This window comes from Lepidochelys kempii, chromosome 26, assembly GCF_965140285.1.
Source record: "Lepidochelys kempii isolate rLepKem1 chromosome 26, rLepKem1.hap1, whole genome shotgun sequence".
NCBI classification, from domain to species: domain Eukaryota; kingdom Metazoa; phylum Chordata; order Testudines; family Cheloniidae; genus Lepidochelys; species Lepidochelys kempii.
This window is the reverse complement of record NC_136405.1, coordinates 1237234-1263412: the sequence shown is the minus strand read 5'-3', so window position 1 is coordinate 1263412 and position 26179 is coordinate 1237234. Positions and strand designations below refer to the sequence as shown.

The 26179-nt window shown below is 45.6% G+C and overlaps 1 protein-coding gene and 1 long non-coding RNA gene across 2 annotated transcripts in view; one reads left to right on the top strand and one right to left on the bottom strand.

Annotated features, from left to right (window-relative positions):
* Nucleotides 1-26179, bottom strand: part of LOC144929904 (uncharacterized) — a 60307-nt gene that overhangs the window by 25696 nt on the left and 8432 nt on the right. The gene's annotated exons all lie outside the window — the stretch shown is intronic.
* On the top strand, nucleotides 6-24281 carry IDO2 (indoleamine 2,3-dioxygenase 2). The gene is made up of 10 exons (XM_073325313.2): nucleotides 6-3452; nucleotides 7108-7203; nucleotides 8407-8526; nucleotides 9100-9218; nucleotides 9687-9701; nucleotides 10467-10566; nucleotides 14834-14951; nucleotides 16421-16472; nucleotides 19908-20056; nucleotides 22086-24281. Exons 1-10 carry the CDS (start codon nucleotides 3354-3356, stop codon nucleotides 22454-22456), a joined length of 1239 nt encoding a protein of 412 aa, XP_073181414.1. The 5' UTR covers nucleotides 6-3353; the 3' UTR covers nucleotides 22457-24281.

Below are 26179 nucleotides of genomic sequence, written 5' to 3'. Positions count from 1 at the left end.
ACATGTTTCATGTCACTTATTTTATTCCCTGCTGTGATGTGCTTATTTTTGTGACAGCAGCTTCAGTTTTCGTTTCCATTAACTTATGTGCTAATATCATCCTTGGCACAGCCAAGGTAAATCAGCAGCACCTTGTCAAAGCACAGAGACTAAGATACAGCCTGTGCTTAGTACAGCATACATTGTTCCCTTTGGAGAAGAGAACAAAATTCTTTAGCACTCTTCCTGCCTGGCTGCTGTCAAGGGTTGCTTGAAGGGAACCGTGGGCCTTGCTGGAACAATAGCCAACAGGAATCAGCACAGACAGGATCTGTACCTAGCATCATGGTCACTTCTGGTTTTTCATTCCAGTGCAGTGTCTGAGCTGGATTAAAAGCTCCTGCAACCCGAGGAAAGGCAGCTTGGGTCAGTAGATGGGGGCACCAGGCTAGGAGTCCGGCAACCTAGGTTCATTGACTTCAAGTCCAGTAGGAACTCTTATGATCATCTAGTCTGACCTCCTGTATAAAACCCAGACCAGAGAACCTCACCTGGTAATTTCTGCTTCATGCCCATAACTTCTGTTTAAGTTATTGCAGTGGCTCTGCCCCCGACCTGCTCTGTGACCTCAAACAAGTCACTTCCTCTCTGTGCCTCCATTTCCTCTCCCACCTTTTGTCTGGTTTCTGTATTTACAGTGTGAGCGCTCTTCGGGGCTGGGACTGTCTCACTATGCGTGTGTGCAGTGCACAGCCCAGTGGGCCCCCGATCTCAGTCAGGGCTTCTAGGTGCTACCGCAATACATAATAATAATAAAACAAAACACCCCCACTCTCCCCCAGTGGGGTGTAGATCTCCTTAACAATGCAACAGTTACCACTGGGACCCATCACATTCTAGACAGCAAGAGGAAGCTTGAAGATAAATGGTCCTTTGTTCTACCTTTTTTATTATTATTATTTAAATAAGACAGAACCTGCTCTCCCTTTTCCTATGGGAGATGAACATGGTGTGATGCTAGTTTAGTGTCCTCATGAGTCCATGTAATTCCAATAGCCCAGAACATGCTCAGAGTCCCTGTGGGGTAATTATTTGGGAGTTAAAACGTAGATACCAAGGGCTAGACCCTCGGCTTGTGTAAATCCAGCTAAGCCCATGCAGCAATGCCAATTTACACTCACCAAAGGATCTAGTCCCAAACTTCATGACCCCTACAGGTGCTGTCTGCACAGCCAGAGGAAGAGAGAGTCTTGCTCTGTGGAGTTAGAGCCAAGACCAGTAATAGGACAGACTTGAATATCTAAGGTGCCCAGTTGCAGAGCCACAGGCAACCTATGTGCAATGGAGAAGTGTGCACAGTTTCTCTCGCTAGGACCTCACCTTCTGCATGATGGGCTGAAATAAGCTGGTTCACTGGGGTTGTGGCTCCACGCAGGGGAAGTCCTGCTCTGGCCACAGCAAGCACAAGCGTAGATTTGCTGTGCAGCAGAGGGAAGGCAGGGTTCCCAGATCCTGTATGGGGATGCTGGAGCTCATCTGCGCTGGAGCGTGGGGGATGAAATTGAAGGCAGGGCTGCTGGCCATTCCACTGGCATGTGTGCGTATAGGTAGTGACCACAGCCCTCAGCCAGCAGTAGCAGCTATGTTGACTGCTGTGTGGGAGGAGGAGGAGGGGAAGTATTTGAAACCCCCCTAGGCCATTATCAGAAAGAGCACCCAGGAGACACAGGAAAGGCAGCGCTACAGAACCCGGTTTTGCAGAGCAGACTGCAGGAGCCACATGGGTCAGATTTTCAGAACAGCAGCAGCACAGTGGGGACTGTAACTGACAAGTTAACATGAACAGAGGCCGCAGGGCATGTGGCACTGGCAACAGGGGCGGTTTCCTACAAGGCAGGGGTAGGGTCTAAGTTAAGAGAGGAGCGAGAGGCTTTGCACGCCTTTCCCAGGCAGTTCCCTGAGAACACTCCTACACCCTGAAACTCAGCAGCTGCTGCCCAGCCCAGACCTGCACGACAGCCACTCAAAGGAGGGGAGGGGACTCTTGTATCCAAGGCTGGAGCACAGGGGCATGGCTAGGGAGAAGCAGAACATAGTTGCCTACAATGGAACATGCCTCGGGATCTTACATCAGAGCATGAACGGGTGGACCCTCAGCTGAGGTGACTAACGGGGCAGGCAGGCAGAGCTGACTCAGAGCAGGGAATTGCTTGCCTATTTGATCACCAATATCATTTCCAAAGGAAGTCCAGGGTCCCTCAGGAGGTCTCCCCTGCAACCACTGACCCAGCCTGACCTGCTTATCTTGCCAGCCCTGTGCAGATCACAATGCAACATGGTCTCCCTGCACCACCACTCAGAAGTTCAAGCCAAGGATGTGATCCTTTTTATTCAAGGCCAGATCCTTAAACCACTTTCTGGCGGCCTAGGATGCAGTAAGCAAAGGGCCTGCTTAAAACCGTCTAGTGATTCAAACTTTATGCATTCCCATTCTAGGTCTCCCTCTCTCCTGGCTTCACACCGGCTACCTGTATCACAGTGCTAATGCTCAGCCAGCAGAGATCATCCCCAGGCATTCTTGATATACACACACGCTCCTGGCCTTCCACTCATCCACACAGCACAGAGTGTATGCATCCCCCTATACTGACATAGCTAGGATGGTAACATGCATATATAAGGTGCACTTCTTTATTTATTGGAAACTGCAGTGTCTGGAGACCGCACTGGCTGCAGATCAGAGGATGTGACTTGCAAGTCATTGCCGCCATCAACTACAGGCCATCTTTTACTACAGCATAGGAAACGACAAGCACCTTAGTGCAATGGAGACACGCACCTTCTCTGATGGGTTCATTTTTTGTTACAAATGGACATAGACCTTCTGGAAAAGTCCAATTGGATTTAATTGGAATTAACCCAATAAGGCTTGGTAGATAGCCTCCTCTCCCCCCCATTAAAATCTGTGGGGATTTAGAGTGATATTTTTAATAAGTTTCCCAAGTCAGTCTAGAGCTCTTTATTGAATTCCACAGGAGTATCCAGAAAACACACATCTTAACAGAGGAGAACCTCTCTTTCGGGACTTTTCTGTAAGGGGATGTTGATTAGATTAGAGTTTGCTCTGCACACTGCCTTATCAGCAACCTTTATTCATGTTTACTCAGACCCACTGGCCATTGAGGATTCTACGCCCAGCACAAAGGTTTGCTACCTCTGGATTCCAGGGAAAAATGCTTCACTTACTCAGCACATTACAAGTGTGCTTATTTGATGCTTCCTACGGCAGGGCCAGTGCCCAGATAGAGTCTGAACCCTCTCTTATGCAGTAGGTTCTACTTTCCCAGACTGAGGCAGAGTTCAGCTCTCTAACGATGGAGATTAATAGCGAAAATGAGGAGAAACCACTGCTTTTTACTTTAAGAAGATTTCAGCTCTCTGAAGATTATGGCTTCCTTCTTCCAAATCCTCTGGTAGGGACACTCTCTCTCTCTCTCTGAGACATTCATGTCAAGGGAAACGCAACACCTTCAAAGAGAGGGGTTGGTGGGCAGTTGTCTTATTCTGTAGCAATTATTTGTAATTCACTCATTTACTAATATTTATTTATACACAAATACAATTTGTTTTTTGCTTAAATATTTAAAGCAAATTAGATAGAGGATAACATTCTAATTCTTAAAAAGCAATAAAAGTGCCAGGAGCAAGCTGCGAGGAGAGGGGAAAAGACAGACACCAAAGAATTGATCTTGTATTTACAGATTGTTCGTGAGTCTGAGTACAGGGGAGAGTGAGCTTTAGAATACAGACTTTCAGCTTTAATCCTTTTTAAAAAGTGACAGCAACATTATAAATGGCACTCCTTGAGCAGAAGCTTGCAGGGATGCCAAGAAATCAATTCAAGATTATTCAGTAAAATGCTGAGAAACAGGATACAGACTGGGAAGTTAAACACAAGCTATTTGATATTAAGCCACACTTGTTTAAATCACAGTGCCAGCGCTTAAAAGGCCCAATCCTACAAAATTCGAATGCTAATTACTGACAATCCCACTGGCTTCACCTGCTCAGAATCTGGCAGGATCAGGCCTTAAAAGTCATTGTATTTACAGTCATTAGGATGGTAACTGACATTCCAGTTCCTTCCAAGCTGGAAAAAGACCATGCTCCACAGATAGTGAAATGCCAGAACAGCAGGATTGATTGCCTTCTGCACACACTGAGACAGCACATTAGGAAAGACATGGACAAATTGGAGAGAAAAGCAACAGAAGTGATAAAAGGTTTAGAAAACCTGACCTATGAGGAAAGGTTAAAAAACTGGCCATGTTTAGTCTTGAGAAAAGGCAGCTGAGGGGAGACGAGAGAGTCTTAAGATATTTGAAGGGCTGTCAAAGGGGATGGGGATCATCTGTTCTCCATGTCCAAAGAAAAAAGAAAGAACTAATAGGCTTAAACTGCAGCAAGGGAGGAGATGTATTAGAAGGTTATTCCTAATATCTAACCTACGAGGGAAGTTAGGCTCCAATGATGGGGACTGAACAACCTCCCTATTCTAGAGCTTTTTAAGAACAGGTCGGACACACACCTGTTAGAGATGGTCTAGCTTTACTTGGCCCTGCCTCAGCGCAGGGGGCTGGACTTGATGACTTGCCTCAGAGGTCCCTTCCAGCCTTATGTTTCTATGAACACCCACTCCCCTTTGGGGACAGCCTTCTGAAAACCACAAGATTGTTTATTTTGCAGCAAGAACAAAGCACTTAGAGAAAAGGGATTTTAAAGAAAGAGAGAGAGTCTCTACCCGTTTATCTTACCAAAAGGCTTAACTATCCCCGAAGCAGACCTCACTTCTTCAGGCACATCAACTGGTCCTATGTATCAGTCTGGTTCCGCCCAGACAAACAACCACTTCCCCTCTCAGGCTCCCTTTTTAAACTGCCACAGCCCTTTTGATCATCTGGTTTCCAGGCTTTGGCCCTGCTCATCAAAACCCGTTTTGTAAGATGCCTGGAGCCAGGATGTCACTCTTCAAAGTTACTAGTTCAACCATCATCTCTCAAGAACCCACAAGTGTTTACCAAGGGGTGGCTTATCTTGAGCCATTCTGTTTTCTTACAGTCCTCATTAATCTAAGCTGATGTAGTCATTAGTAATATCCCAATAACTAGGTCAACATACATGGTTCAACCATTATTACAGAGCGGCTCCATTTCCCTCACATGCTGTTCTCAGAGACACGTTACTACACAAGAATCTGTCATTAAAAAAACAACAACAGCAACAAAAGCTTTGCAGAGTAAGTCTAAACAAGTGACCCATATAAAAGCCAATAAAACCATGAGATTTCTTAAAATATTGGGTTCTTTTTAAACCACCCGGGGCCTGACTCAGCTTTTGAATGCTTGGCGTTTGTCAATATTGTGTTAGCTGCGACGTTGAATGTGTCACAGCCAAACAGCTCCCAATGCAAGGATTGCTGCCTGCTCGGGCCTGTTCTTTGTCTGCATCTCATGGCGAGTGACTGTTTTAGAGCCAAGCTACAATATGCTGCTATGGTAATGTAATCATAATTATATACGTAATCACTAACAAAGTGGCCCCCTTGGTGAGTGCGTCTCTGCTAGGGAGGAAGTTATATATTCCCCGTGCAGGGACTCTGCTTGTTTCTGTTTGGAAAGTGCTCAGCAATACCAGAAAAACAAACCATTCAATTCAAGCCAGCTCCTCTGCCCCATCTGCTCATTGCAGGCCGCTAATCACCACAAAAGTACTTTCAGAAGTAGCTCATTTTCTCTCCCTTTTGGCACATAAAAGATCATGTAAATATTCCCCACCCATCCCCAGAGAACACACATCCTGAATGTCTTGTGCACCATAATGGCTGGCCAGGCACATCAGAGGGGTTGGATTATGCAGGGAGCTCAGCTGAGCGGTAGTTTTCAGAAGCTGGCTAACCTCAGTTCGGTAGTGCAGCCAAATTGTGACTCAGTTTTTCATATGAGTCTCTTTGCTATTCCCAAATAAAGCCTCACTCTCAGGAGAGCAGTGAGAAACTCCATTTGTGCTTTAAAAGAAAAAGCAAGTCTTGATTCTAATTTAATGGCCATGGAAGAGACTGACATTGGGGGAATCCTAAAATAGCCCCATACTCCCCCACTGGCTCCATGGGGAACACCCCTCCCTACCTGCTGGGCACCTCCACAACACACTCCCTACTTTGTGTCTGTGTGTTTTAAATTCCATCAACCGTCCTTGAACGAAGGAGGAAAAGAAGCCAATCTAAACTGATTGCAAGTCAGCTAGTACCACGCTGTCTGGGTCCCCCCTGCAAGGAAGAGGGAAATGCCTTAGAATTCGGGGAAGGCAGAACTAACAGGAGTGACACTGGGCAACATCAGGAAATGAGCCTGTCCTCTCCTTTACCTTGCCTGCAATCACTGGAGGCAAAGGGGTGAGAGAACAAGGGATTTGTTTCTTATCAGTTATCAGTGGGTCATTAAAGTGAAGTTTTTAAAAGCAGAAAAAAAAAAAAACTCCATTAGACCTTCATCTTGTTCAGATCCCACACAATTAAATAGCCACTTAGTTTACATTGATCCCAGATAAAATATAAAAGCCATGTGGCCCCAAAGGGAATTATTCTTCATGAAAATCAGTGGATACAAAATACCGTGATAGGATCAGGATTCCCCAATGGAAGAAAGGCAGCTTTGTTTCCCCTCAGAAAAATCACACACACACACAGACCCCTCTACCTCACTGCTCTTTTTAAGCACCACAGTATTTAACAAGAAGAAAGAGGACGCAGGCCAGATATTGCCCGGTGAGGCACTTTGCAAGCATCCAGCACAATTCCTCAGATATGCTTCAGTTGCCTGTTACTCCAGTCTTGGACTCCCTCCTGAACATGCAGCTCTACCAGTCATGCCTGTCAATCCCACCCTGCAGTCCTGCCTCCCCGAACTCTGCAAATGCCCCTCATTCCTGCCGCATAGCAGCCATCACTACACCAATCATGAACTTGCCCATCAAATTAGGGCTCGGTGGGGAGATCCAGCCAGTGACTTTTTAATTGTGCCAGCTCCTAACAGACTTGTTTGATGATTTAAGGCCTTTTGTCTGTTCTAGAGTGAACTCCCTGCTCCCTACGGGCCTTGGATGGAGATTGCCAACAACCTGCCTCACCTGATCCAGAGCCATCAGCTCCGTTCACAAGTTTACAAGGTACCTATAGAATTCAAGTAGAGGATTAAAGATTCTTAGGGATTAACCTCAAATTAATGTTAGTGCCAGTCACCTCTGCAGAACTGGAGCTTCATCTTCAAACGAAGCTACACACAAACGTTTAGGAAAACACAGATCCTGACATATAGGGATTCAAAAAACCAAAAGGGGAGAAAAGTTAAATTAAAAAAACAGCTTCTCCTATACAGTGTGTAATACAGAGAGATTTTCTTCAGGTGTCACTAGAGGTAAAGCACAAAGATGGGCCGGAACTCATCATTTCAGCTAGAAAGTACATAGGTTGGGAGTTAATCATAACGTGAAACTATTCCAGATTCCTGCATCTAGAGCTTTGCTACAGCACCTTTAATCTCAAATTAGCTCTCAGTGATTTTTTTTTTTTTTTTTTTAAAGACTAGATGTGAGAGGGAAAAACACCCTTCTGCAAAGCTTCTCTAAAACAGTGGTTCTCAACCGGGGTATGCAGAGGTCTTCCAGTGGGTACATCAGCTTATCTAGGTAATTGCCTAGTTTAACAACAGGGCTATATAAAAAGCACTAGCTAAGTCAGTACAAACTAAAATTTCAGACAATGACTTGTCTATACTGCTCTATATAGTATACACTGAAATGTAAGTACAATATTTATATTCCAGTTGGTTTATTTTGTAACTATATGGTAAAAACGAGACAAGAAGCAATTTTACAGTAAGTGTGCTGTGACACTTGTCTTTTTATGGCTGATTTTGTAAGCAAGTAGATTTTAAGTGAGGTGAAACTCGGGGTACACAAGAGAAATCAGTCTGGAAAGGTTGAGAGCCGCTGCTCTAAACAGACCAGGGGGGTTACCATATAATAGTGCTACAAATGAGAAGAAGTTCCATCAGTGTAATAAGCCCTGTTCTAAGGCAGAAAGAAGAAAAGCCAGAGCAGAGCAGAGAAGCCGTGTGTGTTGATGGCGGCAAGAATATTTCACAGACGTGACAGAGCACAGGGATGGGCATCAGGATGCCTGGGTCCTGTTCTGAGCTCAGACTGACTTGTTTTGTGATGCAAGGCAAATTACTTTGCGTCGGTGCCTCGCTTTATGGGAGGAGAATATCTCCACAAGGCATTGGGAGTTGGCCAGGTGCACTGAGATCTTTGGTGGTGGTAATTTTTACCACTCAAAAATGCCTTTTTTCACAAGTTTCTTGTTGGCAGATGCCCCAGCTGAGCAGTCAGCATCTAAAAGGGCACAGAGAGCTGCACTTGGCCCACCTGGCACTGAGCTTCATCACAATGGGGTTTGTCTGGCAAGAAGGCGAGGAGGAGACGGTCAAGGTAAAAGCTGCACCAAAACAGATTTGCTCTTTGAAGCCAAGAAGGATTTGCTTTTTTCAGATAAATGCTACCAGAATAGGCAGCAGAATGGCCCCCTTCAGGTAAAATGTTTGTACCTGCAGAGGGCTGGAAAGTCCATGCTGAGCTGGGAACTGCTTGGGATATTGACAGGTACAAAAGTTCTGAGCTTACCTGACATCAGTCAGCATCAATAGCAAAGTGCAGCTCGAGGGTTCGTCTACACTGCAGAAAAAGGAACCTTCTTACCTTGGGTTCCAACAGCAGCAAAGACATGGCAACTTGGCTTTTCATTCAGATTGGCAGCTTGAGTTCAAACCCCAGCTTCCCTGCAGGCTTTAACTTTAACCCAAGTTGCTGCGTCTTCCTTGCTACTTAAACCCAAGTTAAGAACACTCCTTTTTTTGCAGCATAGATGTACTCTTGGGGTCTGAGACCAGAGCATGCTGGTCAGTGTGCCCCTGGCTCCCTGCTGACTAGGAGCCTGCTACATCGAACATTCCAACTGGATCATTTTCAGGAGAAAATGAGTAAGCACAAGTTTGTGTCTTCCAGCTTCTGCCACGAAACCTTGCTGTTCCCTACTGGGAGATCTCACAGATGCTTGGGCTGCCTCCTATCCTGGTCCACGCGGATTTTGTGCTAGTGAACTGGAAGAAAAAGAATCTTAGTGGGTAAATGTAAGAACAATGAAATCTACAGCTGGACAGACCGAAATCGAGTTGTTAAAGTGGTTGTGTTAGGTATCAAATCGGCACAAATGCAACCATTGGTCAATCTAGTAGGAAGATTTGAGACCATTTTTGTCCATTTAGATTTGAGCTCTGACATTTTGATAGTCCTTTAAAATCTTCCCTTTCTTACTCCATTCTGAGCCTTACTGGCATGAAAGATAAATATTCCCTACAAAGATCTTTTCAGGTTTGGTGTGAGAGTCCAGTTCTTTATCAATCGAGGGGGGAGGTGGTGTGCGCACATGGAAAAACAGGAGCCAGAGCCACATTACTGTTAACATCAGTGTTAGGACAAGATCTCATTCTGAAGTACACATCTTTGGTAATGGATTCCATTTCTATATAGTGATTTGTTATTCCTGTTTCCTTTTCTCGCACTTTTGTTGTCAATACCTGAAACTCCTGTAGCCCTTTGGAAATAGAGTAAGTATCTAATATGCTTATTTATTTTTTAACTGTAGTAGCTTTGTTTCAATTCAATTATTTGCTCCATCACCTCAGGGCTCTTTTTAGTTTACATCTGTCTCCTGCTACATGAGCACAATGTAACAGCTCACTCCTGGGCAGAGGAATGCCAATGCCCCATAGCAGCAGCTGGGTGGCTTCTATGTGACCCCCAGACTTCTGTAAACCAGACTACAGCTGTGATCTTTCACACAGAGGTATGGATTGTGGAGATGGACTCAGCTCATTGGGTGCATGTGGGGTACGGAGCTCCTTTGAAAGAAAATCAGACCCTACATGCCCCATTTTGATCTGAGGGGCTGGGAGTAGGACGTACAAGCCACTTGCAATTTGCATAGGAGGCAGGTGCTGCCTTCTACAATGCAGATGTCTTCCACTCTGAATGCCTAAAGACTTGAAAAATTCAGGTGGGTTCTCAGTGTGTGGCATCCTCTCCCTAATCCTGATGTGGTGGCTGGGGAAAGGGATTAAGAGGAGGAAGGCGTTTTATATCCCCACACTGCTACCTACCCAGCAGCAAGGTTTGTAGTGTACTAGAGCCTGACCAAAGCTAGTGCAAAACACTTGTGTTGCAGGGTCTGGCTAGAACCTGGCTGACTGCACTTCAGAGCAGTGAGGTGGAGGGAGCGTGAAGGGCCAGTTAGTCTTATTCCTAGAATTTGTGTGTTTTAATCTCCACACGTTATGTGATTTCAAAAATCATCATCATCATCATCCTTAAAGGAATCTGGATACCATCTTTTCCCTGCCCGGAGGGGAGAGTTTGAGAGGATTCATTCTAGTTACCCTCCTTGTTGAGAAGGCAGCAGCGCCGGGGATTAAGGTACAGTACAACTCATATGGTGCCATCCTGGGCAGACAAACATTTCTCTTAATGTTTACAACTCCCGATGCAATTCACTCAGATCTGCAGGCATAGGCAAAGCGGATAGGAGGTCGCTTCAGAGGTATCAATGGAATGGACTATTGTCAAAAAAGAAAAGGAGTATTTGTGGCACCTTAGAGACTAACCAATTTATTTGAGCATGAGCTTTTGTGAGCTACAGCTCACTTCATCGGATGCATGCCGTGGAAACTGCAGCAGACTTCATATATACACAGAGAATATGAAAAAATACCTCCTCCCACCCCACTGTCCAGCTGGTAATAGCTTATCTAAAGTGATCATCAGGTGGGCCATTTCCAGCACAAATCCAGGTTCTCTCACCCCCTCACAAAAACCACACACACAAACTCACTATCCTGCTGGTAATAGCTCATCCAAAGTGACCACTCTCCCTACAACGTGCATAATTAAGGTGGGCCATTTCCAGCACAAATCCAGGTTCTCACATCCGCCCCACCCCCATACACACACAAACTCACTCTCCTGCTGGTAATAGCTCATCCAAACTGACCACTCTCCAAGTTAAACCAGAACATCTTGGGAGGGGGGGGGTAGGAAAAAACAAGAGGAAATAGGCTACCTTGCATAATGACTTAGCCACTCCCAGTCTCTATTTAAGCCTAAATTAATAGTATCCAATTTGCAAATGAATTCCAATTCAGCAGTTTCTCGCTGGAGTCTGGATTTGAAGTTTTTTTGTTTTAAGATAGCGACCTTCATGTCTGTGATTGCGTGACCAGAGAGATTGAAGTGTTCTCCGACTGGTTTATGAATGGTTATAATTCTTGACATCTGATTTGTGTCCATTTATTCTTTTACGTAGAGACTGTCCAGTTTGACCAATGTACATGGCAGAGGGGCATTGCTGGCACATGATGGCATATCACATTGGTGGATGTGCAGGTATACGAGCCTCTGATAGTGTGGCTGATATTAGGCCTTGTGATGGTGTCCCCTGAATAGATATGTGGGCACAATTGACAACGGGCTTTGTTGCAAGGATAAGTTCCTGGGTTAGTGGTTCTGTTGTGTGGTATGTGGTTGTTGGTGAGTATTTGCTTCAGGTTGCGGGGCTGTCTGTAGGCAAGGACTGGCCTGTCTCCCAAGATTTGTGAGAGTGTTGGGTCATCCTTTAGGATAGGTTGTAGATCCTTAATAATGCGTTGGAGGGGTTTTAGTTGGGGGCTGAAGGTGACGGCTAGTGGCGTTCTGTTATTTTCTTTGTTAGGCCTGTCCTGTAGTAGGTAACTTCTGGGAACTCTTCTGGCTCTATCAATCTGTTTCTTCACTTCCGCAGGTGGGTATTGTAGTTGTAAGAAAGCTTGATAGAGATCTTGTAGGTGTTTGTCTCTGTCTGAGGGGTTGGAGCAAATGCGGTTGTATTGCAGAGCTTGGCTGTAGACGATGGATCGTGTGGTGTGGTCAGGGTGAAAGCTGGAGGCATGGAGGTAGGAATAGTGGTCAGTAGGTTTCCGGTATAGGGTGGTGTTTATGTGACCATTGTTTATTAGCACTGTAGTGTCCAGGAAGTGGATCTCTTGTGTGGACTGGACCAGGCTGAGGTTGGTGGTGGGATGGAAATTGTTGAAATCATGGTGGAATTCCTCAAGGGCTTCTTTTCCATGGGGCCAGATGATGAAGATGTCATCAATGTAGCGCAAGTAGAGTAGGGGCTTTAGGGGACGAGAGCTGAGGAAGCATTGTTCTAAATCAGCCATAAAAAATGTTGGCATACTGTGGGGCCATGCGGGTACCCATAGCAGTGCCGCTGATCTGAAGGTACACATTGTCCCCAAATGTGAAATAGTTATGGGTAAGGACAAAGTCACAAAGTTCAGCCACCAGGTTAGCCGTGACATTATCGGGGATAGTGTTCCTGACGGCTTGTAGTCCATCTTTGTGTGGAATGTTGGTGTAGAGGGCTTCTACATCCATAGTGGCCAGGATGGTGTTATCAGGAAGATCACCGATGGATTGAAGTTTCCTTAGGAAGTCAGTGGTGTCTCGAAGGTAGCTGGGAGTGCTGGTAGCATAGGGCCTGAGGAGGGAGTCTACATAGCCAGACAATCCTGCTGTCAGGGTGTCAATGCCTGAGATGATGGGGCGCCCAGGATTTCCAGGTTTATGGATCTTGGGTAGTACATAGAATATCCCAGGTCGGGGTTCCAGGGGTGTGTCTGTGCGGATTTGATCTTGTGCTTTTTCAGGAAGTTTGAGCAAATGCTGTAGTTGCTTTTGGTAACTCTCAGTGGGATCATAGGGTAATGGCTTGTAGAAACTCGTGTTGGAGAGCTGCCGAGTAGCCTCTTGTTCATATTCCGACCTATTCATGATGACAACAGCACCTCCTTTTTCAGCCTTTTTGATTATGATGTCAGAGTTGTTTCTGAGACAACCTATCCTAAAGGATGACCCAACACTCTCACAAATCTTGGGAGACAGGCCAGTCCTTGCCTACAGACAGCCCCGCAACCTGAAGCAAACACTCACCAACAACCACATACCACACAACAGAACCACTAACCCAGGAACCTATCCTTGCAACAAAGCCCGTTGCCAATTGTGCCCACATATCTATTCAGGGGACACCATCACAGGGCCTAATAACATCAGCCACACTATCAGAAGCTCGTATACCTGCACATCCACCAATGTGATATATGCCATCATGTGCCAGCAATGCCCCTCTGCCATGTACATTGGTCAAACTGGACAGTCTCTACGTAAAAGAAAAGAATTATAACCATTCATAAACCAGTCGGAGAACACTTCAATCTCTCTGGTCACGCAATCACAGACATGAAGGTCGCTATCTTAAAACAAAAAAACTTCAAATCCAGACTCCAGCGAGAAACTGCTGAATTGGAATTCATTTGCAAATTGGATACTATTAATTTAGGCTTAAATAGAGACTGGGAGTGGCTAAGTCATTATGCAAGGTAGCCTATTTCCTCTTGTTTTTTCCTACCCCCCCCCTCCCAAGATGTTCTGGTTTAACTTGGATTTAAACTTGGAGAGTGGTCAGTTTGGATGAGCTATTACCAGCAGGAGAGTGAGTTTGTGTGTGTATGGGGGTGGGGCGGATGTGAAAAAACCTGGATTTGTGCTGGAAAATGGCCCACCTTAATTATGCACATTGTAGGGAGAATGGTCACTTTGGATGGGCTATCACCAGCAGGAGAGTGAATTTGTGGAGGGTGAGAAAACCTGGATTTGTGCTGGAAATGGCCCACCTGATGATCACTTTAGATAAGCTATTACCAGCTGGACAGTGGGGTGGGAGGAGGTATTTTTTCATATTCTCTGTGTATATATAAAGTCTGCTGCAGTTTCCACAGTACGCATCCGATGAAATGAGCTGTAGCTCACGAAAGCTCATGCTCAAATAAATTGGTTAGTCTCTAAGGTGCCACAAGTACTCCTTTTCTTTTTGCGAATACAGACTAACACGGCTGTTACTCTGAAACCTGTCAAAAAAAGAGTCTGTTGAACAAAGGTGGTCTGGCCTGCAGTCAACACAATCCAATCAGAGTCAGATTTATTAGGAATTAAACAGAAGATAAAGATGAAGGGCCCAGATCTGTAGTACCGCAGCCTGACAAATGGCTGCTCACCTGGAAGAGGAGGGGTGGCTGTTCTCAGAAGACATAGGCCACTTTGTTAGCAGTCTCGGCAAACAGCTGAATGGGATATGTAGAATACACTTGCCTAGCAGGTATTCCCCCAGGGGAAGGTTCTCTCTGTGTTAGTGTAGAACGGATGCTTGCACTGCTACTGCCCACGTTCCCCTGTGCTGTTGATAAACAGAGAATGTCGCAAACGCAGCCATGGAGACCAATGCCTGCCACTGGTCGGGAAGTCACATCTGGAGTTATTGTGCAATCCTGTGTTGGGGGCACGGATGGGCACAGAACCATCATCTCTCCTGTGCTTTGCTTTGGGAGATCCTGTCCCAGCATCTGCCAGTGTTTCAGGGGTCAGAATTTAGAACAATCTGCACCTTCTAGCATGGTGGCAGTTTGCTTCGGTTTTTCTTACCATGGCTAGGTGAGAAAGCCCTGCCAGGTGAGCTCAGGATGAGCCAATAAGATAAGGAGAGCCTGTCCCAATGAAAGAGAGGGGGCAGCGTGCCCAGAGGCACACCGAGGGCACATAAACCCAAGTTGCTCCAATACATCACAGCTCTTCCACTGTTCTCTTACAGGCAGTTGTTCAGGCAGGTAATGCCATCCTGCAGCCTGACAAAGAGGCCCTGCATAAGGCCCTGCAAGAGCTGGCCAAGGCCATTAAAGAGATGAGCGACGCTTTGAAACGGATGCACGGTAATGCTACTGCTTCACACTTAGCGGTCTTTAGATCACGGCACAAACATTAATTCATTGGGATACAGGAGTGGAAACATTTGCACACAGAGTAGAAAGACTCTAGGCAGGGACGGGGCTGCAGGTGTCACGGCTTGGAGAAAATCAAATGCAAGACAGATATTCCCAGGACAGTGCAGGGATGTGTGTATGTCTGTATTGCTCAGCAAGAGTCCCGAATGAAAAAATCGAGGGAGTTTTGTGAGACAATCAGAGCAGCAACACTGAAAAGCCTCTCACTGCTCTTCAACTCCCCTCTGATTCCAGAACTGCTGTGACCAGCCTTGCTTAACCAGAGTGAACGGTTAGTCTGGCGTCTGTCCCCTGGTATGGAAATAGGGAATTCCAGAGGAGTGAATGCTTAATAACATGGTACTTTCTACCCAGGGATCTCAAATCATGTCCCTACACATTTTTTTGTGAAGCAGAAGACTTTTACAGAAAGGAACACACAGCTACTGTTAGTTGTCTGAGATACAGCAGCCAGTTAGGGCCCAAACCAGGATTAGAACCCAGCTTTCACATCCCCATGATGGACAACGTGGCGCTCTTCATGGGAGTTCCATTGGTCTCAGTGTGGGAGGAGTTCAGACTGCACCTCTGTTATTCCACATCCGTATAAATGACCAGTTTTTTAATACAACAGCTCCTGGCTTTACCAGACGCTCATGCCCCCTCCTCTCCATTACTGAGATACAAGTACAGTGGGGAGTAATGTTAGCTGCACTGACCTCTGAACCCTCTGTGATTCTCCACCGTCACGCTGTAATCAGACTTTGCCAGCAGCAGCAGCGTGATCCTGCATCAACAAGGAACACAGACAGGCCATAGACGCTGCAATGCATTTGTTTCAAGTGAAGTTACCATGACGTGCTTAGGTGGGGAGAGCACGTTTTCTGCGCGAAGCGTGTTTGCAATGTGCACAGGCAGCCACGGTGACAGAACTAAATGGGTCCATATGGGGGAAACCTGCCCTTGAGAGCATTTCCAGCTCTCAGCCAGTGGGGGCCAAGGCAGAGGGATGGTACCGAGGTCTCAGCAAGATGGCAGAGCCAACATCAGAGCACTCAGGGAAGAATCCATATAACAATATGAGCAACAGCCTAAGCTGCTGAGGTCTTGGCCAGAGACAGCCTAATTTTGCTACATCAGCCAGTCACGTGGTGTAACAGCTCCCAGTACCTGGAGTTCCTTTATTTCAAGTGAACATTAAGTACCACGAATGAAGCTCACGGGAGCATTAAAGGGCCAGGTCACATTTGGGAGGGGGATGGTGGCAGGGCACAGCATTCCAGCCTCCTCTGCAAGTTGTTTTTCTAAAGATTCAGGGCATTTCTTGCTCAGACTGAGAAGGAAGAGATGGGGGAAGGCTGATGCAGAAGTAACTGCCATTGGCTTGGAGTAACACCACACTTTGATTTCTTTCCTAGACCATGTGGATCCAGCAATATTTTATGCCGTGATTCGGATCTTTTTGTCTGGGTAAGTACGTGGTGCGCATTTCCCTCTGGAACAATCATGTCAGCAATTCCCAAGGGTAGAGAGGAGGCTGTTGGAGGAAGGCAGCCCTAATGTAGGTACATCATGTGCCATAGTCTCTCTTGTGCAGCAGGGATAACGCAGGTTATAGTTAGTGACACCCTTGTGCCTAGACATGAGGCAGTAAAATTATTTGTACTGCCTCAGAGCCCTCTTTTGGGAAGGGAATTTTTTGTTTAACTTTATCCACGCTGGGCCAGCCGAACGCACAGGATGAAGAGGTCCCCGGACTCAGGTGTGTTCCACCCTGCCCCAATCCTAAACTTCTCATATATGGAGACAGTGGTCACAGGAGCCTGTATCAGCAAGAGAGCACAGCACAACACAGCGCCTGGTCAGAATTCCTCCTCTACCTTTCCCAGGATCTGTCCCTGCCTTTCAAAAGACCAGCCCACCCCCAGGTGTTTTCTGCACCATGAACATTGTTAGTATCAATCATATGGAAATGGATCATGAAAAGTTCTTGACCCAGCTAGCAACCCTGGGAGATGGGTGTTTATTTGTTGGACACATTGTTAAATTATTTGTACCGTGTCAGAGCCCTAGTCACAGAACAGGGCCCCATTGTCCTTCTGAACAAAACAGCAGTCCCTGCCCCAAAGAGATTACAATCTACACACTTTCAGTTCTCTCTTCCTGACCTTGTGCTATATAGTCTCTCTCTATACAATGTCTCTGTAGACATTGCTGGAAGGTCAGTAGGTCTCTTCTGCTGTTCTCCATCGAATCACAACAAATTACTTTGCCACTGTTTTAACAGGATGCCGCTCATTAATGAACACAGACACACCCCCATCACCACTCAGGTGTGTAAAGCAACAACAACAACAAAAATCTCAGGAATAACTGAAGTCTCATTCAAAACGCCTTTGTCATGCCAGATCCTCACTTGGAGAGCTCAGAACCCCCAAAGTTATTCTAATATCAGTGTTATTTGGGGGTTTCGAATTTTAAAACAGGTGTCAGTGTTCCCGAGTGTAAAGGCCTGCTGCATCTTAAATTTTCTTCAGTTTTCCATCTAAACTGACCTGGTCTTGAACAGAGTTTAAAGCAGGCTGACAACCTTCTGTTATAAACTTCACAGGACTGGAGGTTACTATAAAATGTATTTCTGGGAGAGCTAAAATAACTGAAAGTTTGATGATAAAACTAGTTTCCCTCTTAGATTTGTATAACAGCTGCTCCTGGAAGTTAACGTCAGGGGGACGGTCAGCCCCAGACACCTAACTGAAACCCCAAAATTGCAACATTTTAATAGTATAAACAGCTAAATATATCCACTCTTCAGAAGCCAGGAGACATTTTCAGGGCAGGGCACAGTTATTTCCAGAATCCTGATTCCTGCCCCTACCCCTTTCCATTCATTCAGAGCTTTTAGCATTTGTAAACATGCAATGCATAAAACAAACACTGCAGGGTTTGGAGGAGTGGTGGAAAAAAGCATGTCAGATCAGGAAAAAAAAAAGACTGGCCAGTTTATTGGTTTGCTGAAGACTAGTGTTTTTTGTGAGGGTAGGAGAATTACATTACATAAAGGTAAAACCCTGCACTCCATTTCAGGAAACGAAAGTTGTCCCTACTCTGTATCCAGAGGAATCATTATGCTAAAGGAAAGGTGACAAAAAGAACAGAACAGAACTTTTAGGACTTCGGAATATCTGCCTCAAATGCTCTCCTAACCCAGCAGATCTGAGAATAATACAGCAATGTTGTTTTGCTATTATTTTCCTTTTAGCAAAACCAAACACAAGTTTCCCAGCAACGGTGATGGGGCTTGGGATGGTACCACTACAATTTTGTTTTCAGGCAACAGAGCCTGTATGCTTTCCACTACCATGGTTCACACTATCGCATAGTCAGTGTTTATAGGAAACACTGGTGCTTTATAGGAAAGCAAGACAAGTCCCTGTTACAAGGAACGAAGAAGGAGGTTTCCAGCTCCCCATTGAAAGTCAGGGGCAGGGGGGTTAGTCAGGAGCCTAACTGCCCTTTGTATCTTGTAATACTTGACCCTTGCCGCCTAGTCTAGCGGGCATGACGACATTTCAAGATTCAGTGCTGAGGTAGAGTCATTTAGAAAATTTTAGCTCATAGCAAAGCTGTAAGCTCTGCACTGTAAATGAAAAGGAGAAATAGAGAGATTACCAGGGAGAGAGGTTGGTTTCAAAACCATGGAATGGATCGATCACGATTATGCAGCAGTCCAGTGGGCTACTACAATGAACAAGGACGCTCTTGGTATCTGAGACAATTAAGGTTACATTTTAAGACCACTACACAGCCATTTCAGAGTAACCGCCCCAGAGGTTAATGAGAATTGAGTGCCCAATCCCTGCCTATTACCTTGAGAGCTTGCTCCTTGCAATTATATGTTCTGTTGCTAAGGAATACACACACACCCCCTTTAAAAAGCCATACCCCTTTTAATTCCTAAAGAACTATACAGAATGGAATTAAAATCTTAGGAGCCAAGAGTTTATCTTGCTAAAATGCTTACCACCATACTGATCACTGCCAAAATATTATTTTATAGAAATCCTGTTTCATTAGAGACCCTTCTCCCCCCCACACTGTAGCCTTGCGCAAGTTTGATGCTTCTCCTGAGTATTCCAGGCAGCTGAGAAAATCTGAGCGGTCGTCATTCTGCTTCATGCAATTGTTAACAAACGGCTTAAAATAGGCATTGCTGCTCTCATGAGCATCTCCAGCATCTGGCTACCGAAGGTTCTAAAGGACGGTTTCCAAACAAGCGCACAGCAGGAGCGTCAGCAGACGCTCACACGGCGCTCTTCTAGCCAGAGGGCGTTTTCTGCGGCATTTAACCCAGACGACGACGACAGCTCTGGATGGTGTACAAGGATTATGCAGCGGTCTTGGATGGCTTATCCTCAGTACCATCACCTATTTCTCCTGCTGAATTGTCTTGAGAGGGGATGGATGGGTTATATTTTTAATCAGTATTGCTGCTGTTGGTTTGTTGTATTCATTTCTCATGCAGCACAGTTGTGCATATCACTTTACAGGGAAATGACAGGTCCCTAATCTGAGACACTGCAATCTGTGTTACACTTGCCATGGTACGGGATGACCACACACACACAGGATGGGGAAGGGAAGTATCGAAGGATGAAGCATGAGAAGAACTTGTTACACACACATCTTATGTTCAGTTTCTTCCCGTGTAATATATTAACATTTGAGAACTTGACTTGAAAAGAGGGTTAGCCCCAAGATGATGATGTAGGAGGCAGACCTAGGAGGATTTACTCCATCTGGCCTGTGTAGGGTCAGCATTTTGAAGTCTTGCCCTGTTTATCGAACGCAGCGTTCTTAGCTCACTGAAGCACCATTTCTTACTGCCTTGCACTCTCATTAAAGGTGGAAAGATAACCCAGCAATGCCAGGAGGGCTGATATATGAAGGAGTTTCTGATGAGCCCATGTCATATTCTGGAGGGAGCGCAGCACAGAGCACAGTACTTCATGTCTTCGATGAGTTATTAGCAATTCATCATAGCAAGGAAAGCAGTAAGTCAAACAAAACTTTGCTTATTTGTTTAAGCAGATGGGTGTGGCTCTGTATCAGGTATATTTACAAATGGATAAAGCCATGTGTCAATCAGACTGTCTCAAAATCCACCTGCTTCTGTGTCAGCTGGGAAGAAGTTCCCTTCAATACATTGTGGGAGGATGTCTATTAAACCCAGGTTCTGGCAGCCCCATTACCAAATCCCAAAGGCATGCCCTAATGAATAGACTAATTCAAACCAAACAGGTCTGTCTAGGTTATAGATGGACACAGCACCGGCAGGAAGCGCAAGAGTGCAGATGCTGTCAGTAACATCAACTCACCCCCCCCCCCATGTACACGTTATAATTAGCCTAACTAGGAACTGAAATGGGGACACGTGGGCTAGGAGTGCCCAATGGCTTTGGGGTTAAATATGTAACCCTAGTGGTGCGCTGCAGTATTGGGGTTAGGGGGGGTGGTTCTTTTCACATTCCAGTTAGTCCTATTCTCTTGCGAGGGGAAGTAAAGCTTCCTGTACATGTTGTGAATAAAGGGCTTGATGCACGACTTGATGGCCCTGCCTCATGGAGATAAACAGGATGCATGAGGAATGAGAAGCAGCAAAGATGGAAAAGTATTTTACACATATGCTGGAGGTTTGTGCTGCACTGGTTTCAGTGAGACATGAACACCGTCTCAGCACCAGCAACTCTTCAGCCTCTGAAGGCAGGCTGGGAAATGCACACTGGGTGGAATTCACCCCTTCCAGAGTTCCAGCACCAATCCAACACCCCCCTTAAGTTGGCTTTAAGCCCTCCTTTGAGGAGGGCAGTGGCGCATTGGCCTTGGGCTGAATTTCACCCACAGGACCTGAAACTCTTGGATTCGTTTTCTAGCTCTGTAACCAAATGACAGTGTGCCCCGGCCTCAGTTTCCCCATGTGTAGAATAGAGATGCTGAGGCTCTCCAACCGTGCAAAGCACTATGAAGCATGCTACCAGAGTGAAGTATTAAAGAGCAGAGTTTTACTAGAGACTTTTCTAAAATCTGAGCAGATTTGAGCTGAACATACTCAAAGTGATTTTTCATTTGCTTATCTGAACTATAAAGAGGGTCCCTTACAAATATGCTCATGCTGAAAACAGCAATTTATGTTTATCAGTTTTTTAAAGGCACTTAAATGTTTTTAATTCGCTTTATTATTTTCCCCCATTTACACAGATATACCTTGAAAGAACATAAAGAATGGAAAGCGACAGTGCTTTAGTCTTAAGCAAGGCTAAATGAACTACAGGATCTCTCCAGATTTATTGCATGCACTTGGTTTATTAGGGATATATTTCTTGGTATAAGAGCCAATATTACTCACTGGGGATATTTAGCCACATGCATTTGTAAAGAGAGACCATACTACATTACGGGTCTCTAGTGTGCTCTGTAATTTGAGTAGAGTTGCAACAGGATCAATAGGATGAATACTGTAAGGTGCCACTGATTAAGAGCCTCCAGGCCCGGAAAAAAAAGAGTGGTCACCAGTTGCCCTCTTAGGCTATAGAGCAAGTCACCATCACTACTACTGTCAAGGGGCAGACAGAGACTCCGACACAACCTTCCCTACCAAGATCTGTGGCTACTGGGAAGCCATGGATGGGAGTTCTGGGTGCAGCTGGGAATATGGGCCTGTTTTCTATGCTTGGGATCTGCAGACAAATCTGACTTAGGTCACAAATGCAAAAGTGCTGGGTGGGTTTCAAGCTAGTCCCTTATTGATCCATGTCAATTCTACACAGCTGGCATTCTCTGCTCGGACACATCAGCAAGCGCTTGGCAGGTCAGGGTTGAGACCCGCTGGCAGGGTATTTTGGGGAAGATCAGGAGAGCACCTGTCGGAAGCACTCTAGAACGAATCATAGCAGGTTAGATGTTACGCAGGTCCCGATATTAAAGTATTCCCTGGGAATTGTCAAGATTAGCTTTAATAATTAATACCTCCCCCTCCTATCTTTGGCCAAGTGATTCACCTCTTCCTTTCTTGGTCTTTTCCAGCTGCATTTCTACACAGGATGAGGGACTACATGCCACCCCACCACAGGGCCTTCATAGAAGAAATCCATTCTGCCCCTTCACTGAAGCAACATATACTGTCTGCTGGAAATGAAAAGCTACGCATAGCTTACAACCAGTGTGTGTCCGCCCTGGTGGACTTGAGAACCTATCACATTGCTATTGTCACCAAGTACATCACCACAGCAGCTGCTAATGCCAAAGCCAAGAAAGGAAAACCAAGCCACTGGGCGGGTAGCCTTCAGATTAACCCGCCTTCGTCGTTACAAGAGAGGGGCACTGGTGGCTCAGGCATCCTGAGCTTCTTGAAGAGTGTCAGGGACACAACGAGAGCAGGGATAATCCAGGGTTAAACGCTGTCATGCCACATGCGTTTCACTAGGGACAAGAGGCATGAGCAAGCTTAAGACCGAAAGAGCTTTTTGTTTAATAGTTGCACGTAGCGCATGTGCCAGGATCTGGCTGGGATCGCCCTAGTTGAAAGGTCCATCTTAGGTAGAGCATCCTATGAACACAAAAAGCATTCAATGTTGGGAATAAGTGAACCCTGGGGTGATTTACTGGAAGAAAACCATTGCCCATCTGACACACAGGGTATGCCTTCAGGGGGGTAAAAGACCTGCAGCACGGCACAGCTGGTGCTTGCAAGGCTAAACTGCTGTGTAAACATTCAGGCTTGGGACTGAGCCCAAATGTCTGCACAGCAATTGTTAGCCCCGTGAGCCTGAGTCAGCTGACCTGGGCCAGCCACAGGTTTTTTATCCCTGTGTGGACTTACCCTTCGCTTCGCCTTCATTCAGACAGGAAGCTGCATAACTTTCCTGCCTCTCAGCAGCCTGGAAGTTCCCGAGATAAGAAGTCCCTTCCCCGATGACCCCGTTGTGACATGAGTCACAGGTGGCCAGAGGCAGCTGCTGGTGGGGGCTAAGAGAGGGAGACTCAAAAATTCCAGCCAGTTATTTAGGAGTTTGAATACAGATTAAGGGATCCAAGTATTAGGCACCCAGTTTTGAGAAGTGTAGTCAGTATTCCAAACTGACATTGATCCTGAATGTTTTCTTAATACTAGCAAGTACTTGAGCAGGTCGGAATCTTTTCTACCCACTCTCAGGCTGCCAGCAACATTTACTTTCCACCCCGTGGCTCAGCAGGAGCTTCAACAACACTGATTGTAATAATAATAAAAACAGATCCACGTCCTCGTTTGCTGGGGGAAGTCATTCCAGACTGCGAGGCTCAGAAAAAGAAGGGGAGCATCTCTGGCCTTAAACTCTGTGCATCTCTAAATTCTTCCCTGCCTCTTCCCTGCTCCCGCAGTTGTAGTTAAAGCTCAGTTGCAGTCTATTTTTTTAAAATCCTGATTTTTATTAAGCATTTTTCCTTCAGGCTCCTCATTTATTTACTGTTACTGCAAAGAAGGGCAGTAAATATAAGAGAAGCAGTAAGTCCAAAAGGTACCCCTGTCGCTTGTGAAGTCACTGAGAAACCCAAGTCTGCCACAAGAGGCGAGGGTACTCAGTTCTCCTTGATAAAGGAGCTTGGCAATTCTCTCTGGGGGCCTTGCAAAGTCTGACTTCAGTGGAAGCTGGACACAGAATCTGAAAGTCTTGACTCCATGGACATATAGTCTCATTTGCTAATTTCAGCCCTGGTCCAGCAAATGGATTCTTGCATCCATGAAACAGCCCACTAGCTTTGCTGGGCTTTCCACAGGACAACAGAGTCAAGTCGCATGGGTCTGTCTGGACTGTCTACTGCCCCAGGGACGTCATCATCGGTCACCCTCCATCATTCAGATAGAGTTTAGTGTTTAACGTATCCTTTCTCTGCCCACCATGCCAGGCTCAGCCCCTTTGCTTTCCTTCTCCAGCTGCCACGTTTGTGCCATCTTCCACACACAGAGCAATCACCCTGTCTCCTCGTCCAAATCCCTCCTAAACACTCACTTCTTGCACCAGGTAGCAAGCACTAACCCATGTCAGTCGAACGCTGCCTTCTCCACCCAACAGAGCGCAGATAAGGGGGGGGGAGCAGAGAAATGTCAAATTCAACCCATCCTCTTACTCTCCCATGCATCTTATCTGTGTTTGAGTCATAAATCCCCTGGGGTCAAGACCCACAATGTAGAGGCTGAGCAGATTGTCAGTACTTAAGTATCATCACTACCAATGTGGCAGTTTCCACGATATGCATCTGAAGAAGTGAGCTGTAGCTCACGAAAGCTTATGCTCTAATAAATTGGTTAGTCTCTAAGGTGCCACAAGTCCTCCTTTTCTTTTTAATGTGTTCCTAGAGCTTCTGGATGTCAGGGTGAGGGGCACGTCACAACGAGGTCCCAGATCATGTTTAGAGCTCACAGGGTAGCAGGACTTGTTTGGAAACCAGCCAGGAAAACACATTTTGTGGGACAGACAAATCAATAATCTGAACATGTGCAGTCCACAGCTTTGAAGTCTGCAAACCCAGGACCTGACCTGTCAAACTCCCATACAGACCTCACAAAAGAGGAAACAGCAGACAAAAGGGTTCCCCTCGGGGCCTGGTTATTTTATCTTGCCACAAGTGCCTTCCACGTCACTGCAAGTGCTGTACACCTGTCTCCATGTATTTCATTTGTAACCTAAAGAGACAGTAACTCCCTTAGGACTTGATTCTCTGGTGCCTTGCCCCATGTGTGCACAGTTATCTCAGCCAGGGCAAGATGGGTGTTAAAAGGCTGCAATTTCACAGTCACTTTGCACGAGTGTAAATGATGGCACAAGAAACATGGCAGTGGAGACACTGGCCCCTGATGCTGCCAGGACTATTGGATCCACAGAATAGTTTTCAGATGTAAAATATAAATCAGAATACATTTGTGACGAATCATTAAAAGGGGTGGGGAGGAAGCCGCTGCAATTCTGGCACATTCAGTAGATTTCAGAACAAGAGATATTTCCCACTTTATAGGTAGTTGTCTTAGCTACAACAATCTAGTGAAACACTGGAATGCGTTACCTAGGGAGGTGGTGGAATCTCCTTCCTTTGAGGTTTTTAAGGTCAGGCTTGACAAAGCCCTGGCTGGGATGATTTAGTTGGGGATTGGTCCTATTTTGAGCAGGGGGTTGGACTAGACGACCTCCTGAGGTCCCTTCCAACTCTGATATTCTATGAATCTGCAATATAAACTGTACTGGGGCAGCAATGGTTGTTGAAAGGAGAGAAAGATCAGATCTTTTGGAAAGAGCTCTGAATAACCCTCCTGTTATCAGGAATTTAAAAAAAATATAAACTAAAATTTTATTAAATTCTATTTTTCCCCACATACCCTTTTAAAGTTTTATGATCAGCTCCATGCCTTCACAAGGGAAGTCTTTAAAGTATGCAGTATGCAGAGAATTTCCATTATAATTCAGTGTTTCTTGCAGGTCTGGTCTCTGCTTCTCAGGAGTTGCTTTAAACACTGCTAAAAGGCTCCAGTTGTAGATGGGACCTTTAAGGGGATGGAAATATTTTTTACTCCTTGGATCAATATGCTGAGATGCCAACTTTATCTTCTGTGGTGTTGTCTAGATTTGTGAGCGTGCACACAGGATTTAGGAGAAAGTGGCAAAAATCAGGACAATTCTCTGTGGGAATCGTTAAATGTAGCTGCTAGGGGGCTGTAATGAGGGAATTCCCCCTACCCTCCCCATTAGGGTACTTAGTTTCTCATTTTGTTTTTGTAAGTCTTAGGACACAGCAGGCTAGGAAGAGATTTCTCTTGTGGGTATTCTGCACAGATGTGCTGTTTACATTACTTTCAGAAGATGGCTATTACAGCACTGGAGTGTTCATTGTACACTAATTACAACTAATGAGGAAAGCCAGTGTAATTGCTAAAGTAATTTGTCTAGTTTAGCACCTGCTTTCAAGCAATATTAACAAAGCCTCATCAAGGTCAATGAAGAGGGAAGATGCCTATTCGATCACCCAGTCCCAGTGGAGAATCGCTTCCTACAGTACATAGCCTAGTGCTTTGTTCAGGCTACATCAGCCTGTTCTGATGGAACGTATCGGTTCTGTTTCCTCGGAAAGCTGTAAGTCAGGCAATCAGT